Source organism: Microtus oregoni, unplaced genomic scaffold, assembly GCF_018167655.1.
Source record: "Microtus oregoni isolate MIOR12 unplaced genomic scaffold, Mior012 000178F_ref0000233, whole genome shotgun sequence".
NCBI classification, from domain to species: Eukaryota; Metazoa; Chordata; class Mammalia; order Rodentia; family Cricetidae; genus Microtus; species Microtus oregoni.
This window is the reverse complement of record NW_024544836.1, coordinates 1-17,639: the sequence shown is the minus strand read 5'-3', so window position 1 is coordinate 17,639 and position 17,639 is coordinate 1. Positions and strand designations below refer to the sequence as shown.

At 60.1% G+C, this 17,639-nt stretch overlaps 1 protein-coding gene across 5 annotated transcripts; it reads left to right on the top strand.

The window, feature by feature from the left end:
* The first annotated feature begins 2,824 nt into the window (after positions 1–2,824).
* On the top strand, positions 2,825–17,469 carry LOC121445345 (CD99 antigen-like). Of its 5 annotated transcripts, none has more exons than XM_041647434.1 (12): positions 2,826–2,939; positions 3,622–3,648; positions 4,275–4,319; positions 4,452–4,493; positions 9,735–9,797; positions 10,943–10,987; positions 11,219–11,263; positions 11,547–11,663; positions 15,925–15,969; positions 16,100–16,123; positions 16,486–16,539; positions 17,399–17,469. In XM_041647434.1, exons 1-12 carry the CDS (start codon positions 2,876–2,878, stop codon positions 17,452–17,454), a joined length of 627 nt encoding a protein of 208 aa, XP_041503368.1. In that variant the 5' UTR covers positions 2,826–2,875; the 3' UTR covers positions 17,455–17,469. The 5 variants fall into 5 exon arrangements, with proteins under 5 accessions (XP_041503371.1, XP_041503368.1, XP_041503370.1 ...); XM_041647436.1 differs by lacking the exon at positions 17,399–17,469 and adding an exon at positions 16,902–17,376; XM_041647435.1 differs by lacking the exon at positions 17,399–17,469 and adding an exon at positions 16,694–17,003 and having other exon boundaries at positions 16,486–16,609.
* The last annotated feature ends 170 nt before the right edge of the window (positions 17,470–17,639 follow it).

Here is a 17,639-nt window from a genome sequence, read left to right as displayed (position 1 = left end):
CCTCCGGGACCCACTTCCTGTCCCTCCTGTGCCCACTTCCTGTCTCTCGGGGACCCACTTCCTGTCCCTCCGGGACCCACTTCCTGTCCCTCCGGGACCCACTTCCTGTCTCTCCTGGACCCACTTCCTGTCCCTCCTGTGCCCACTTCTTGTCCCTCCAATACCAACTTCCTGTCCATCTGGGACCCACTTCCTGTCGCCACCGCACGGCCCTCTGGGAAACGGAGTCCCATGGCTGGCGTGTGATGGTCCCGCCCCCCGACAGGAAGTGGGTGTCCTCCCGCCCCCCCCACAGGCAGGAAGTGCACAGGATGACCCCGCCCACCACCTGCCAATCACGTGACACCCGACCTGGGCGGACCCCAGTTCCGATGATTGACAGCGGGGGGCAGCGGGGGCGGGCCCGACCCGAGAGTGACGTCATCGGGAGGCGGGGCCACCCCCCCTCCGCTGCTGATTGACAGCCACACACACCAACCAGGCTCAAAAATACCTTTTCCTTTATTGGCGGGCGATGTCCCTCCGCGAGCAGCGGCGACGTCACTTCCTGTGACGTCGTAAGCGGGGGATCAAGGGTCGGGGGTGGGGGGGGTGGGGGGGGCGGGGCGATCTCTCTACATGGTAGAAAATGGCGTCACGTGACGGATGGCGGCGTCCGGCGGGGGCGGGGCCTACGCAAGATGTGGTCACGTGGGGAGGGGGGGAGGAGGCACGCGGCGCGAGATGGCTGGAGGCGGTGGTGATGTCATCGGGCGGTGATGTCATCATTCGGGCGGCGACGTCATCATTTGGGCGGCGTGATGTCGTCGGGCGGTGTGATGTCATCGGGCGGTGATGTCATCATTCTGGCGGCGACATCATCGTTCGGGCGGGTGACGTCATCATTCGGGCGGTGTGATGTCATCGGGCGGTGATGTCATCGGGCGGTGATGTCATCGGGCGGCGATGTCATCGTTCTGGCGGCGACATCATCATTTGGGCGGCGTGATGTCGTCGGGCGGTGTGATGTCATCGGGCGGCGACGTCATTGGGCGGTGATGTCATCATTCGGGCGGCGACGTCATCGGGTGGTGATGTCATCGGGCGGCGACGTCATCGGAAACCCGGGGGCCGAGGGCGTCCATGGCGGGGGGGTGTGGCCTGCTGGGAGAGAGGGGGCGGGGCCTAGTCAGGGTGGGCGGGGATATGCAAATGAGCCGGGCAAGGGGGAAATAAGCAAAAAGTGAAAATCCATCAAGCAATGAAATTCATGCAAATGTATGCAGATTTATGCAAATTCGCACGCATCTACGCAGATTTATGCAAATTGATGCGGGTCCGAGCGCAGATAGACCCCACCCGGTGGGGGGGCCGCCCCCAAATATTTAAATCCGCATGCAAATGAGCCACCGAAATTTTAAATTTCCGAATTAAATATGTTTCAGTGCGGTCTCTCCAGAGTCCAAGGTCAGAGGTCGAGGCCGCTGAGGTCACTTCCTGTCCCCCGAGGACTCCGCCCCCTCCCCTGGGGTCACAGGGTCATGAGAGGTCAAGACGAGGACAGAGAGTCTCGGGTGGGTCAGGCAGGGGTCACAGGGAGGTCAGGGGGAGGTCAGGGCATCAGGCAGGAGTCACGGGGAGGTCGGGGGTCAGGGAGGGGTCACGGGGAGGTCAGGGGGAGGTCGGGGGTCAGGCAGGGGTCATGGGGAGGTCAGGGGGTCACGGGGGAAGGGTCAGGGGTCACGTCTTTTTTTTTTTTTTTTTACCATCGCGAAGTCAACCAACCAACGCGGCGGATCTTTTTTTTTTTTTTCCATCCTCACCCGCGGGTGACGTCACGGGGGCGCGCGGGGATCCGGGGGGCGGGGCGTGACGTCACGGGGGCGGGGCGCGGGGGTCAGAGGCCGTGGTCGCAGTCGACGTCGCGGCAGATGTACCAGAGGATGACGTAGAGGATGAGGAGGATGGCGAAGATGAAGAGCGCGACCAGCAGCGCCTTGGTCACGGGCGACACCAGCGACTGCATCGTGACGTCACCCCGGCGCGACCCCTCCCCCGTGACGCCGGCGGCGGAGGCGGGACTTCCGGTCCCCCGCGCGCCTTCCGGCCACCGCGCCGCACCGGAAAACCGGAGAACTACAAAGATGGCGGAACGGGCGCCTCAGAGCCCAGGGAAAGGGCACTTCCGGTCGACCCTAAGCACTTCCGGTCCCAGCCGCCGAGCCTCCTGGGAATTGTAGTTTCCGGGATCAGACACAGAGGCTTAGAGCCCAGGGAAAGGGCACTGCCTGTGCCTGCGCCGAGCACTTCCGTTCCCAGCCGCCGATCCTCCTGGGAATTGTAGTTTCGGCGACCCAAAACGGACCCTCGGAGCTAAAAAAAAAAAACCCACTTCCGGTGCAATTTTGAGCACTTCCGGTCCCGGCCGCCGAGCACCATGGGAAATGTAGTTTCCCAGACCCTTAACGGAGTCTCAGCGCATAGGGCAAGGCACTTCCTGTGCCTGTGCCGAGCACTTCCGGTCCCAGCCGCCGAGCCTCCTGGGAAATGTAGTTTCCCGGACCCGAAACGGACCCTCGGAGCTAAAAAAAAAAAACCACTTCCGGTGCAATTTTGAGCACTTCCGGTCCCGGCCGCCGACCACCATGGGAAATGTAGTTTCCCGGACCCGATACGGAGGCTTAGAGCCCAGGGAAAACCACTTCCTGTGCCTGCCCTGGGAACTTCCGGTCGCGGCCGCCGAGCCTCCTGGGAAATGTAGTTTCCCGGACCCGATACGGAGCCTTAGAGCCCAGGGAAAGGGCACTTCCGGTTTCGACCCTAAGCACTTCCCGTCCCGGCCGCCGAGGCTCCTGGGAAATGTAGTTCCCGCCCGCCCTCAATCACGGCCGCGGTCATGGCTCCCGCGCTCCTGCTCCTCTTCGCGTTCGCGCTGCTCGGAGGCCTCGGCCGGGGCCAGGGTGAGCGGGGTCGGGGCGGGGTCAGGGGTCAGGGGTCGCGGCGGGGGTCACGGCGGGGTCGCGGCGGGGTTCGGGTTCCGCGCGTGGGGCCGCGGCGGGCGCCTAGGAGTCCGCGCCTCCGCCTCCCTCCCCTTCGCCGTCAATCCCCGGCCGCAGCTCCCGCCGCGGCGCGCGCGGGGAACGCTGGAAAATTTTTTGCCGCCGCCGCCGCCGAGGATTTTTTTTTTTCCGTTTTTGGGTTTTTTTTTGAAATTTTTTATTTTTTGGAATTTTTTTTTTTTTCTTTTTAAAAACTTTTGGGGCGCGGCTGCTCCCGGCATGCCGTGCGCCACGCCCACACCCCCGCCCCCCCACTCCAGGACCCACGTGACTCTGGCCCCGCCCCTCGCCCCTCCCACTCCGGACCGCGTTCTCGTGAAGTCAATCAACCAACCCCGAGGGGCGGCGATTCCCGGGGAGGGATGGGCGGGGTCACGTGACGGGGGCGGGGTCACGTGACGCGGGGCGGCGGGGGCGGGGTCACGTGACGCGGTGACTCAGGGCCGGGCGGGTGCGGCCCTGGGCGTCAGCGTGGGTGGAGGGGGAAAAAAAATGACTCACGGGTTGTGACATTTTTTAATTTTTAATATATTTTTTTAATTTTTAATTTTTTTTTAATTTTTAATTATTTTTTTCCTTCCAGATTTCGACCTCTCGGACGCGCTTGATGGTGAGTGGGGGGGGGGCGGGGCGGGGCCGAGGCTTCCAGCCAAAAAAAAAAAAAAAAAAAAACCGGGAAATTCCGGTCTTAAAAATTAATAAATAAATAATAAATAAATGAAAACAGATAAATAAATAAATGGAAAATTTCCATTTCAGGAAAAAAAAAGGAAAATGAAGGCATGAAATATTTGTGAGGCAAAAATGAAATTTTTTCGTTCGTCTATTTTTTTTTTGAACAAATCTTTTTTGATCAATTTTTTAATAAGTTTAATAAAATTTTTAATATTTAATATTAAATGAATTTAATAAAAAAATGTTCAAAAACATGAAGAAATGAAATTTTTTTTCAGGGGAGGAGGCAAAAGTGAAGTTTTTTCATTCACCTGTTTTTTTTGGAACAAATCTTTTTTAACAAATTTTTTGATAAGTTTAATAAAACTTTTAACATTTAATATTAACAAATAAATCTAATAAAATTTTTAATATTTAATATTAAATAAATCTAATAAATTTTTTAACATTTTTAATAAATAAATTTAATTTAATATTTAATAATCAATAGATTTAATAAAATTTTTAATATTTAATATTTAATGAATTTAATAAAATTTCCCTGATTTTTTCCCCCCCCAGAACCGAAGAAGCCGACGTCGCCGCCCAAGAAGCCTCCGCCGTCGGGTGAGGTCGTGGTGTGGGGAAACTGAGGCAGCAACTGGGGACCCCCCCCCCCCCCTGGGCTCGCCCCGCCCCCTCCCTTCACTTCCGGTTTGCCAAGGCTAGCCCAACCCTCCCCTCCCTCCCCCCCCACAGGCGGAGACCTGGACCTGAGCGACGCCCTGGGAGGCGGAGATGGTGAGGGGCGGCCCTGGGGGACCCCGGGGTGCTGGGTGCTGGGTGATCCGGGTGCTGTGTGCTGGGTGATCCAGTGCTGGGTGATCCGGGTGCTGGGTGATCCAGGTGCTGAGTGCTGAGTCCTGGGTGATCCAGGTGCTGGGTGATTCGTGTGCTGGGTGCAGGGTGCTGGGTGATCTGGGTGCTGGGTGATCTGGGTGCTGAGTGCTGGGTGATCCGGGTGCTGAGTGCTGGGTGATCCGGGTGCTGAGTGCTGAGTCCTTGGTGCTGGGTGATCTGGGTGCTGGGTGATCTGGGTGCTGGGTGATCCGGGTGCTGGGTGCTGGGTGATCCGGGTACTGAGTGCTGAGTCCTTGGGGCTGGGTGATCCGGGTGCTGGGTCCTGAGTCCTTGGTGCTGGGTGATCCGGGTGCTGAGTCCCGGGTGCTGGGTGATCCGGGTGCTGAGTCCTGGGTGATCTGGGTGCTGGGTGCTGAGTCCTGGGTACTGGGTGCTGGGTGCTGAGTCCTGGGTGCAGGGTGCTGAGTCCCGGGTGCTGGGTGCTGAGTGCTGGGTGCTGAGTCCGGGGTGCTGGTTCTGAGTCCCGGGTGCTGGGTGCTGAGTCCTGGGTGCTGGGTGATCCGGGTGCTGAGTCCCGGGTACTGGATGCTGAGTCCTGGGTGCTGGGTGCTGAGTCCTGGGTGATCCGGGTGCTCGGTGCTGAGTGCTGGGTGCTGAGTCCTGGGTGCTGGGTGCTGAGTCCTGGGTGATCCGGGTGCTCGGTGCTGAGTGCTGGGTGCTGAGTCCTGGGTGCTGGGTGATCCGGGTGCTGAGTCCCCCGGGTGCTGGGTGCTGAGTCCTGGGTGCTGAGTTCTGGGTGCTTGGTGCTGAGTCCCGGGTGCTGGGTGCTGTGTGCTGGGTGCTGAGTCCTGGGTGCTGGGTGCTGAGTCCCGGGTGCTGGGTGCTAAGTCCTGGGTGCTGAGTCCCGGGTGCTGGGTGCTGAGTCCTGGGTGCTGGGTGCTGAGTCCTGGGTGCTGGGTGCTGAGTCCTGGGTGCTGAGTCCCGGGTGCTGGGTGCTGGGTCCTGGGTGCTGAGTCCTGGGTGCTGGGTGCTGAGTCCTGGGTGCTGAGTCCCGGGTGCTGGGTGCTGAGTCCTGGGAACTGAGTCCTGGGTGCTGAGTCCTGGGTGCTGGGTGCTGAGTCCCGGGTGCTGGGTGCTGAGTCCTGGGTGCTGAGTCCCGGGTGCTGGGTGCTGGGTCCTGGGTGCTGGGTGATTCGTGTGCTGGGTGCTGAGTCCTGGGTGCTGAGTCCTGGGTGCTGAGTGCTGATTGCTGAGTCCTGGGTGCTGGGTGCTGAGTCCCGGGTGCTGAGTGCTAAGTCCTGGGTGCTGGGTGCTGAGTCCTGGGTGCTGAGTCCCGGGTGCTGATTGCTGAGTCCTGGGTGCTGGGTGATCTGGGTACTGGGTGCTGAGTCCTGGGTGCTGGGTGCTGAGTCCCGGGTGCTGAGTGCTAAGTCCTGGGTGCTGGGTGGTGAGTGCTGGGTGCTGAGTCCTGGGTGCTGGGTGCCGAGTCCCGGGTGCTGGGTGCTGAGTCCTGGGTACTGGGTGCTGAGTCCTGGGTGCTGGGTGCTGAGTGCTAAGTCCTGGGTGCTGGGTGCTGAGTCCTGGGTGCTGAGTCCTGGGTGCTGAGTCCTGGGTGCTGGGTACTGGGTGCTGAGTCCTGGGTGCTGGGTGCTGAGTCCTGGGTGCTGAGTCCTGGGTGCTGGGTGCTGAGTCCCGGGTGCTGGGTGCTGAGTCCCGGGTGCTGGGTGCTGGGTGCTGAGTCCTGGGTGCTGGGTGCTGAGTCCTTGGTGCTGGGTGCTGAGTCCTGGGTGCTGGGTGCTGAGTCCTGGGTGCTGGGTGCTGAGTCCTGGGTGCTGAGTCCTTGGTGCTGGGTGCTGAGTCCTGGGTGCTGAGTCCTGGGTGCTGGGTGCTGAGTCCTGGGTGCTGGGTGATCCGGGTGCTGGGTGATCTGGGTGCTGGGTGCTAAGTCCTGGGTGCTGGGTGCTGAGTCCCGGGTGCTGAGTCCATGGTGCCGGGTGCTGGGTGCTGAGTCCTGGGTGCTGGGTGCTGAGTCCTTGGTGCTGGGTGCTGAGTCCTGGGTGCTGGGTGCTGAGTCCTGGGTGCTGAGTCCTGGGTGCTGAGTCCTGGGTGCTGGGTGCTGAGTCCGGGGTGCTGGGTGCTGAGTGATGCGGGTGCTGAGTGCTGGGTCTTGGGTGCTAGGTGCTGAGTCCTGGGTGGTCCTGGGTGCTGGGTGCTGAGTCCTGGGTGCTGAGTCCTGGGTGGTCCTGAGTCCTGGGTGCTGGGTGCTGAGTCCTGGGTGCTGGGTGCTGAGTCCTGGGTGCTGAGTCCTGGGTGCTGGGTGCTGAGTCCTGGGTGCTGGGTGCTGAGTCCTGGGTGCTGGGTGCTGCGTCCCGGGTGCTGAGTGCTAAGTCCTGGGTGCTGGGTGCTGAGTCCTGGGTGCTGAGTCCTGGGTGCTGAGTCCCGGGTGCTGGGTGCTGGGTCCTGGGTGCTGGGTGATTCGTGTGCTGGGTGCTGGGTGCTGAGTCCTGGGTGCTGAGTGCTGAGTGCTGATTGCTGAGTCCTGGGTGCTGGGTGCTGAGTCCCGGGTGCTGAGTGCTAAGTCCTGGGTGCTGGGTGCTGAGTCCTGGGTGCTGAGTCCTGGGTGCTGAGTCCCGGGTGCTGATTGCTGAGTCCTGGGTGCTGGGTGATCTGGGTACTGGGTGCTGAGTCCTGGGTGCTGGGTGCTGAGTCCCGGGTGCTGAGTGCTAAGTCCTGGGTGCTGGGTGGTGAGTGCTGGGTGCTGAGTCCTGGGTGCTGGGTGCTGAGTCCTGGGTGCTGAGTCCTGGGTACTGGGTGCTGAGTCCTGGGTGCTGGGTGCTGAGTCCTGGGTGCTGGGTGCTGAGTCCCGGGTGCTGGGTGCTGAGTCCCGGGTGCTGGGTGCTGGGTGCTGAGTCCTGGGTGCTGGGTGCTGAGTCCTGGGTGCTGGGTGCTGAGTCCTTGGTGCTGGGTGCTGAGTCCTGGGTGCTGAGTCCTGGGTGCTGGGTGCTGAGTCCTGGGTGCTGGGTGCTGAGTCCTGGGTGCTGGGTGATCCGGGTGCTGGGTGATCTGGGTGCTGGGTGCTAAGTCCTGGGTGCTGAGTCCTGGGTGCTGAGTCCCGGGTGCTGAGTCCATGGTGCTGGGTGCTGGGTGCTGAGTCCTGGGTGCTGGGTGCTGAGTCCTGGGTGCTGGGTGCTGAGTCCTGGGTGCTGAGTCCTGGGTGCTGGGTGCTGAGTCCGGGGTGCTGGGTGCTGAGTGATGCGGGTGCTGAGTGCTGGGTCTTGGGTGCTAGGTGCTGAGTCCTGGGTGGTCCTGGGTGCTGGGTGCTGAGTCCTGGGTGCTGAGTCCTGGGTGGTCCTGAGTCCTGGGTGCTGGGTGCTGAGTCCTGGGTGCTGGGTGCTGAGTCCTGGGTGCTGAGTCCTGGGTGCTGAGTCCTGGGTGCTGAGTCCTGGGTGCTGAGTCCTGGGTGCTGGGTGCTGAGTCCTGGGTGCTGAGTCCTGGGTGCTGGGTGCTGAGTGCTAAGTCCTGGGTGCTGTGTGGTGAGTGCTGGGTGCTGAGTCCTGGGTGCTGAGTCCTGGGTACTGGGTGCTGAGTCCTGGGTGCTGGGTGCTGAGTCCTGGGTGCTGAGTCCTGGGTGCTGGGTGCTGAGTCCTGGGTACTGGGTGCTGAGTCCTGGGTGCTGGGTGCTGAGTGCTAAGTCCTGGGTGCTGGGTGCTGAGTCCTGGGTGCTGAGTCCCGGGTGCTGGGTGCTGGGTGCTGAGTCCTGGGTGCTGGGTGCTGAGTCCTGGGTGCTGGGTGCTGAGTCCTGGGTGCTGGGTGCTGAGTCCTGGGTGCTGGGTGCTGAGTCCTGGGTGCTGGGTGCTGAGTCCTGGGTGCTGGGTGCTGAGTCCGGGGTGCTGGGTGCTGAGTGATGCGGGTGCTGAGTGCTGGGTCTTGGGTGCTAGGTGCTGAGTCCTGGGTGGTCCTGGGTGCTGGGTGCTGAGTCCTGGGTGCTGAGTCCTGGGTGGTCCTGAGTCCTGGGTGCTGGGTGCTGAGTCCTGGGTGCTGGGTGCTGAGTCCTGGGTGCTGAGTCCTGGGTGCTGAGTCCTGGGTGCTGGGTGCTGAGTCCTGGGTGCTGAGTCCTGGGTGCTGGGTGCTGAGTCCTGGGTGCTGGGTGCTGAGTCCTGGGTGCTGGGTGATCCGGGTGCTGGGTGATCTGGGTGCTGGGTGCTAAGTCCTGGGTGCTGAGTCCTGGGTGCTGAGTCCCGGGTGCTGAGTCCATGGTGCTGGGTGCTGAGTCCTGGGTGCTGGGTGCTGAGTCCTTGGTGCTGGGTGCTGAGTCCTGGGTGCTGGGTGCTGAGTCCTGGGTGCTGAGTCCTGGGTGCTGGGTGCTGAGTCCGGGGTGCTGGGTGCTGAGTGATGCGGGTGCTGAGTGCTGGGTCTTGGGTGCTAGGTGCTGAGTCCTGGGTGGTCCTGGGTGCTGGGTGCTGAGTCCTGGGTGGTCCTGAGTCCTGGGTGCTGGGTGCTGAGTCCCGGGTGCTGGGTGCTGAGTCCTGGGTGCTGAGTCCTTGGTGCTGGGTGCTGAGTGCTGGGTGCTGAGTCCTGTGTGCTGGGTGCTGAGTGCCGGGTGCTGGGTGCTGAGTCCTGGGTGCTGGGTGCTGAGTCCTGGGTGCTGAGTCCTTGGTGCTGAGTCCTGGGTGCTGGGTGCTGAGTGCTGAGTGATCTGGGTGCTGGGTGCTGAGTCCTGGGTGCTGGGTGCTGAGTGATCTGGGTGCTGGGTGCTGAGTCCTGGCTGCTCCGGGTGCTGGGTGCTGAGTCCTGGGTGCTGGGTGCTGGGTGATCCGGGTGCTGGGTGCTGAGTCCTGGGTGCTGAGTCCTGGGTGCTGGGTGCTGAGTCTGCTGGGTGCTGAGTGCCGAGTCCCGGGTGCTGGGTGCTGAGTCCTGGGTGCTGGGTGCTGAGTCCTCCCCGGGTGCTGGGTGCTGAGTTCTCCCCGGGTGCTGGGTGCTGAGTCCTGGGTGCTGGGTGCTGAGTCCTGGGTGCTGGGTGCTGAGTCCTCCCCGGGTGCTGGGTGCTGAGTGCTGGGCGCTGAGTCCTCCCCGGGTGCTGGGTGCTGAGTCCTCCCGGGTGCTGGGGCCGCAGGGGCGGGCGTGGGGAGACCCCGTGCGGCCCGGGGCATCATGGGAAATCTCCGCCCCCTCCCCCCGCAGACCCCGCCCCCCCGCCGCCCAGGCCGAAGCCGAAACCGGATCGCGAGTCCCGGCCCTCGGGAGGTAAGGAGGGGGCGGGGCCATGCAGGTGTATGCTAATGAGGGGGCGGGACCTCACGGGATTATGCTAATGTGGGGCGGGGCTCCACATGCTAACCAGGCATGGCGTATGCCAAAGTCATGCGGGTTTATGCTAATGAGGGGCGGGGCAAAAGCAGGTCTATGCTAACGAGGGGCGGGGTCGTGCAGATTTATGCTAATGAGGGGGTGGGGCTCCACATGCTAATTAGGCGTGGAGCATGCAGAAGCCATGCTTGTTCATGCTAATGAGAGGGTGGGGCAGAGCAGGTTTATGCTAATGAGGGGACAGGGCCATGCAGACTTATGCTAATGAGGGGGCGGGGCTCCACATGCTAATTAGGCGCTGAGCATGCAGAAGACATGCTTGTTTATGCTAATGAGAGGGCGGGGCAGAGCAGGTCTATGCTAATGAGTGGCGGGGCGGCACAGATTTATGCTAATGAGGGGATATTCTGATTTATGCCAATGAGGGGCGGCGCCACGCGGGTTTATGCTAACGAGGGGGCGAGGCTCCACGTGCTAATTAGGTTGGCGTGTGCTGAAGTCCTTTGAGAGGCCAGTCAATGAGATGGTGATTTATGCTAATGAGGTGGGCGTGTTAGGGGCTAACGCCGGCGTATGCTAATCAGGTCCCGCGCATGCTAATGAGCTCCTCCCCACGTGCCGCTGAGATGCTAATTTATGCTAACGACCTCGAACCCCTCGGGCTTTGCAGGGCGGTATGCAAATGTTTGCTAACGACCGGGTATGTAAATGCATGCTAATGAGGAGGCCGCGCTGGCGTGTGCTAGGTGAGTGTGGCTTATGCAAATCAGCCCCATTTGCATGGCTCGCCACTATGCAAATCCATGCAAATGAGCCCGGGGAGACACACGATCCGCTTATGTAAATATATGCTAATCGAACTGCCGGTAATTTATGCAGATGCATGCTAATGACCAGTTACTAATGAGCCTCCTGCCACGCAAATCCACGCTAATTTATGCGAATCAGGCCATTTCCTCGGCTCCGCATGCTAATTTTATGCTAATTTATGCGAATCAGGCCATTTCCTTGGCTCCGTATGCTGATCCATGCTGATTTTATGCAAATCCATGCTAATTTTGTGCAAATCCGTCCCCTCCCAGGCGACTTCTCCAACAGGGACCTGGAAGAAGCCGCAGGGGGCAAAGGTGAGGCCACGCCCACTGTGATGTCATAGCCCCGCCCACCTGCGATGTCGCAGCCCTGGTGATGTCATAGCCCTGCCCACCTGTGATGTCACTGCCCCGGTGATGTCATAGCCACACCCACCCGTGATGTCATGGCCACGCCCGCTGTGATGTCATAGCCCCGCCTACCTGTGATGACATCATCCCCGCGCAGGCCCCACCCACGGTGACGTTGTCGTTTCTCCTACCCAGGTGGAGGCCGAGGACCCCAAGGGGAGGAGGAGCCTGAGGCGGACGGTGAGGACTCAGCGCAGCACCAGGGGGGGGGGGGGGGGGAGGACTCAGTGCAGCACGGGGGGGGGGGGGGGGGGGGGGGGGGAGGACTCAGCACAGCACCTGGGGGAGAGGGGAGGACTCAGCGCAGCACCCGGGGGAGAGGGGAGGACTCAGGGCAGCACCTGGGAGTACCGAGCACAGCACCCAGGGGGAAAAGAGGACTCGGTGCAGCACCCAGTGAAGGGAAAGACTCAGCACAGCACCCGGGAGTACCGAGCACAGCACCCGCCCCCCCACCCCGCAGGCTCCGCCCCCCAGGGCCTGGTCCCCGGCCTCATTGGGGCCGCGGTGGCCGCGGTCGCCGGCGCCATCTCGAGCTTCGTAGCCTACCAGAGGCGGAGGCTGTGCTTCCGGGAGCACGGTGAGGATGGGGGCGGGGCCTAGGGGAGGGGGCGGGGCCAGGGGTGAGGGGCGGAGCCTAGGGGGGTGAGGGGCGGGGCCTGCGCTGGGGCGGAGCCAGGGAGGGGGCGGGGCCAGGCGTGAGGGGCGGGGCCTCGGAGAGCGTGAGGGGCGGGGTTTCCAGGCCTAAGAGGGGGCGTGGCCTATGGGGCAAGGGGGCGGGGCTTCCTCTGATGACGGACGCGCCCCTTCCCGCCCCGCCCCCTCCCCGCAGGCTCCGCCCCCGTCTAGGGCCCCGCCCCCCTGCCGCAATGATGTCATTGCCAATCCAGTGCTGAGCAACCGAACTCCTAAGCAGCTGCCAAAGCCCCGCCCACGCCCGGCCCCGCCTCCCCTGCGTCATTTGCATATCGTTTGCATCTATGCAAATCACCGCCGATCCCCCCCCCCCAGGAGCGAGGAGGCGGGGAGGAGGTGGGGAATTATTTTTTTTTTTTAGATTTCCAAATTTTTTTAATTTTTTTTTATTGCCGACTTTTATTTTGGCGGGGGGGTTGGGGAGGGGGGAAAACTCACTTTTTTTGTGGTTTTTATCTTATTATTATTTTATTTTTTTTTCATTCATTTCCTGTCTTTTTTTATTTCCCGCCTCCCCCTCCCCCCCAAAAAAAAAGAAAATCAAGAGAGAAATAAAATAAAATTAATTTTTTTATATAAAATTTTTTTAATCAAAATCCGAAAATTTCCCGATTTTTTTTTTTATTCTTTTTTTTTTTTCCGGGCTTCACCGTTGTTGTCCGTGAGCCCAGGCTGGACCCTCGGGGCCCCGGTGACGTCGTGACCCCCGCGTGACCTCTGCGTGACCCCCGCCGCCGCCGTCGTAATAAAGGCTTTGCCCCCCCCAGCCCTAGGTGTCCGCCTGTCAATCCATCGCGGGGTGGGCGGGGCTGGGCGGGGCCCGGTGACGTCACGGGCGACGGGGGCGGGTGGCGGTCATCCCCCTGCAGTAGCTCCTCCGGGCGGAGAGAAAAAATAAAATGGAAAAAAATTTCAAACCAGTCATCCCCCTGCGGTAGCTCCGAGCTGAGAGAGGAAAAAAAAGTTTCAAACCGGTCATCCCCCTGCGGTAGCTCTAGGCGGAGAGAGGAAAAAAAAAATTAAGTTTCAACACGGTCATCCCCCTGCCGCAGAAAATAAAATTTATAACTTTCAAAATAGGCATCCCCCTGCAGTAGCTCCGAGCTGGGGAAAAAAAAATGGAAAAAAATTTCAAACCGGTCATCCCCCTGCCGCAGCTCCGAGCTGAGAGAGAGAAAAAAATTTAAAGTTCAGCACGGTCATCCCCCTGCAGTAGCTCCGCGCGGAGAGAGAAAAAAAAGTTTAAGTTTCAACACGGGCATTCCCCTGCCGCAGAAAATAAAATTTATAACTTTCAAAACAGGCATCCCCCTGCAGCAGCTCCGAGCTGGGAAAAAAAAATGGTAAATTTCAAACCGGGCATCCCCCTGCAGTAGCTCCGATCTGAGAGAGAGAAAAAATTTTTAAGTTTCAACACGGTCATCCCCCTGCCGCAGCTCTGAGCTGAAAAAAAAAATTTAAGTTTCAAACCGGTCATCCCCCTGCGGTAGCTCCGAGCAGAAAAAAAACAAGCAATTTTCAATTTGAAGACAGTCATCCCCATGCCGCAGAAAATAAAAATTTAATTTTCAAAACAGTCATCCCCCTGCAGCAGAAAATAAAGAGAAAAATCCTCACTTCCAAAACGGGCATCCCCCTGCCGCAGAAAATAAAAATAAAATTCTAACTTCCAAAACGGGCATCCCCCTGCTGCAGAAAAAATAAAAATAAAAAAATTCTCACTTCCAAACCGGGCATCTCCCTGCAGTAGTTCCGGGCGGAGAGAGAAAAAAAAGTTTCAAACCGGTCATCCCCCTGCGGTAGCTCCGCGCGGAGAGAGAAAAAAAAATTTAAGTTTCAACACGGTCATCCCCCTGCCGCAGAAAATAAAAATTTTTTAACTTCCAAAACAGTCATCCCCCTGCCGCAGCTCTGTGCCAAAAAAAAAAATTAAGTTTCAAACCGGTCATCCCCCTGCAGTAGCTCCGAGCTGAGAGAGAGAAAAAAATTTAAAGTTCAGCACGGTCATTCCCCTGCAGTAGCTCCGGGCGCAGAAAAAAATATAATAATAAAATGGTAAATTTCAAACCGGTCACCCCCTGCGGCAGAAAAAAAAAATTTTAAAGTTCATCACGGTCATCCCCCTGTCGCAGCTCTGAGCAGAAAAAAAAAATTTAAGTTTCAAACCGGTCATCCCCCTGCGGTAGCTCCGAGCTGGCGGGGGGGGGGGATTCTAACTTCCAAAAGAGTCATCCCCCTGCCGCAGCTCCGTGCTGGGGCAAAACAATAAAAATTTAATTTCCAAAACGGGCATCCCCCTGCCGCAGCTCCGAGCTGGAAAAATAAAAATAAAATTTAATTTTCAAAACAGTCATCCCCCTGCCGCAGAAAATAAAAATCCAACTTCCAAACCGGGCATCCCCCTGCCGCACGCCGCTCCGGGCCGGCCGGGAAGCCCCGCCCCCGGCTGACGACGTCACGGCTGACGTCACGGCGGGAACCGGTCCGACCGGGAGAACCGAGTCCCCAGCACCGCCGCCCGCGGAAAAAGTCCCCGGATGCTGGAAGAAAATCCCCGGATGCTGCGGCCGCCGCTGCCTCAGTTTCCCGATGGCGACGACGATGGCGACGCCGCTGCTGCTGCTCCTGGCGCTGCCGTTGCTGCCGCTGCTGCGCGTGCGCGGTGAGGGGGGGCGCGGTGACGTCACCGGGGCGGGGCCTGGGCCGGGAGGGAGGGGGGCGGGGCCGGAACAAAAAAAACGGCAAAAAACCGGAAAAATCCGGAAAAAAATCGGGATTTTTTTATTATTTTTTTATTTTTTTATGGGGCGCGGGGCATGCTGGGAAGTCTCGCGGGGTTTCCGGAATTCCCGCGCGAGAGGAAACCAAAAAAAAACCCCGAAAATGTGGGATTTAAATCCGATTTTCTGAGTTTTTCCAAACTAAAAGTCACGGGGTTTTCACATCCGGGCTTTTTTTTAATTGAAAAAAAAAAAAAACATCCGGGGTCTTTTTCTCTCGGCGCCCATCCGGGGTCTTTTTCTCTCGGCGCCCATCCGGGTCTTTTTCTCTCGGCGCCATCCGGGTTTTTTTTTTTTTTTTTAATTAAAAAATAAAACCAAAATATCCGGGTTTTTCCCAAAATATCCGGGTTTTTTCCCCAAACATCCGGGTTTTTCCCCAAAGCATCCGGGGTTTTTTTTCCCTTCGGTTCGGTTCGGGCGGGGCGGGGAGCGGGGGAAAAGAAATTAATTATCAGAGATCGAATCAATTAAAATTAATTAATTTAAATTTAATTAATTCATTCAACACCGCGAGATTTTTTGGCGCAGAAAAAATTCCGCCGAGCACCGGCGGGATCCGGTCTGGTCCGGTCTGATCCGGTTCGGGCCCGGGTCCGGGGCGTCCGGGGTCCGGAGAGAGAGAGAAAAAAAAAATGATTAAAAATTATTAAAATAAAAATAAAAATTTATCCTTTCAAAACAGTCATCCCCCTGCCGAAGAAAATAAAAATAAAATTCTTTTTTTTTAATCGGAAATTTAATCAAAAAAAAATAAAAATTAAAGAAATAAAAGTCGGGGCTTTTATTCTGAAGGGGCGGCCAGGGCCGGGGCGCGGGAGTCGCGGGGCGCGGCGGGAACCGGCGGATCCGGTTTCGGGGCGTGGGGGAAACTGAGTCACGGGCGGGCGGGGCGGGCGGAGTGCGGGGGGGGGGGGGGGGGGGGGCTGGGTGCTGGGTGCTGAGTCCTCCCGGGTGCTGGGTGCTGAGTCCCCCGGGTGCTGGGTGCTGGGTGCTGAGTCCCCCGGGGCGGGCGGGGGTGCTGGGTGCTGAGTCCTCCCTGGGTGCTGGGGGCGGAGTTCCCCTGGGTGCTGGGTGCTGAGTCCCCCGGGTGCTGAGTCCTCCCTGGGTGCTGGGTGCTAGGTGCTGAGTCCCCCTGGGTGCTGGGTGCTGAGTCCCCCGGGTGCTGAGTCCTCCCTGGGTGCTGGGTGCTGAGTCTCCCGGGTGCTGGGTGCTGGGTGCTGAGTCCCCCGGGTGCTGAGTCCTCCCTGGGTGCTGGGTGCTGAGTCTCCCGGGTGCTGGGTGCTGAGTCCCCCGGGTGCTGGGTGCTGAGTCCCCCGGGTGCTGGGTGCTGAGTCCCCCTCTGACCCCTGACCCCCCACGCAGGTGACGACGGCGGCGACTTCGACCTCGCGGACGCCTTGGACCCCGGTGAGTGCTGGGTGCTGAGTACTCCGTGATTAGTGCTCAGGGTGCTCGGTGCTGGGTGCTCGGTGCTCAGTGCTCGGGGTGCTTGGTGCTCGGTGCTGGGTGCTGGGTGCTGAGTCCTCTTCTCTTCCAGACCCAACTTCGAAGCCCAGCGGGGGTGAGTGACGCCGTCAGGGGACCCGGGGGGTGGGGTGGGGTGCTGGATGCTTAGTACCCCTGCCCCGTGGGTGCTGCGCTGAGTCCCCCCACCCCGTGGGTGCTGCGCTGAGTCTTCCCATCCTGTGGGTGCTGAATGCTTAGTACCTCCGCCCCGTGGGTGCTGGATGCTCAGTCCTCCCCGTGGGTGCTGCGCTGAGTCCCCCTGCCCCGTGGGTGCTGTGCTGAGTCTTCCCACCCCGTGGGTGCTGCGCTGAGTTTTCCCGCCCCGTGGGTGCTGAATGCTCAGTCCCCCCGCCCCGTGGGTGCTGGATGCTCAGTCCCCCCGCCCCGTGGGTGCTGCGCTGAGTCCTCCTTCCCCAGGCCTCTACCCGAAGCTCCCGGCCGACCCGCTGCCCTCGGACCCACACGGCGGAGGTAAAGTCATGGGTGCTGCGCTGAGTCCTCCTTTCCCCCAGGTGCTGTGCTGAGTCCTCCTTTCCCCCAGGTGCTGTGCTGAGTCCTCCCTTCCCCCGGGTGCTTCACTAAGTCCCTCCAGGCGGGTGCTGCGCTGAGTCCTCCCTTCCCCCAGGTGCTGTGCTGAGTCCTCCCTTCCCCCGGGTGTTTCACTAAGTCCCTCCAGGCGGGTGCTGCGCTGAGTCCTCCCTTCCCCCCGGGTGCTTCACTAAGTCCTTCCAGGTGGTGTGCTCCTTTCTCCTGCCCCGTGGGTGCTGCGCTGAGTCCTCCTCAGGTGACCTCCTGGGTCCCCTGGGTGCTGTGCTGAGTCCTCCCCCTCTCAGGGGTGCTGTGCTGAGTCCTCCAGATGCGGTGCTCAGTTCTCCCCCCCGGGTGCTGCGCTGAGTCCTCCCAGGTGCTTCACTGACTTCTCCCCCCGGGTGCTGCGCTGAGTCTTCCCCCGGGTGCTGCGCTTAGTCCTCCCCGGGGATGGGTGGTGTGTGGTGAGTCCTCCCCGAGTGCTATGCTAAGTCGCCTCGCCCCGTGGGTGCTGTGCTCAGTCCCCCGGCCCCGTGGGTGCTGCGCTGAGTCTTCCCATCCTGTGGGTGCTGAATGCTCAGTCCCCCTCGGGTGCTGTGCTTAGTTTTCTTGCCCCATGGGTGCTGCGCTGAGTTTTCCCATCCCGTGGGTGCTGGATGCTCAGTCCCCCCGCCCCGTGGGTGCTGCGCTGAGTCCTCCTTCCCCAGGCCTCTACCCGAAGCTCCCGGCCGACCCGCTGCCCTCGGACCCACACGGCGGAGGTAAAGTCATGGGTGCTGCGCTGAGTCCTCCTTTCCCCCAGGTGCTGGACTGAGTCCTCCCAGGTGCTGCGCTGAGTCCTCCCAGGTGCTGGACTGAGTCTTCCTGACTCGTGGGTGCTGCGCTGAGTCCTCTTCGGTGATGGGTGCTGCGCTGAGTCCTCCCCGGGTGCTGCGCTGAGTCCTCTTTGGTGACGGGTGCTGCGCTGAGTCCTCCCCGGGTGCTGGGTGCTGAGTCCCCCCGGGTGCTGGGAGCTGAGTCCTCCCCGGGTGCTGCGCTGAGTC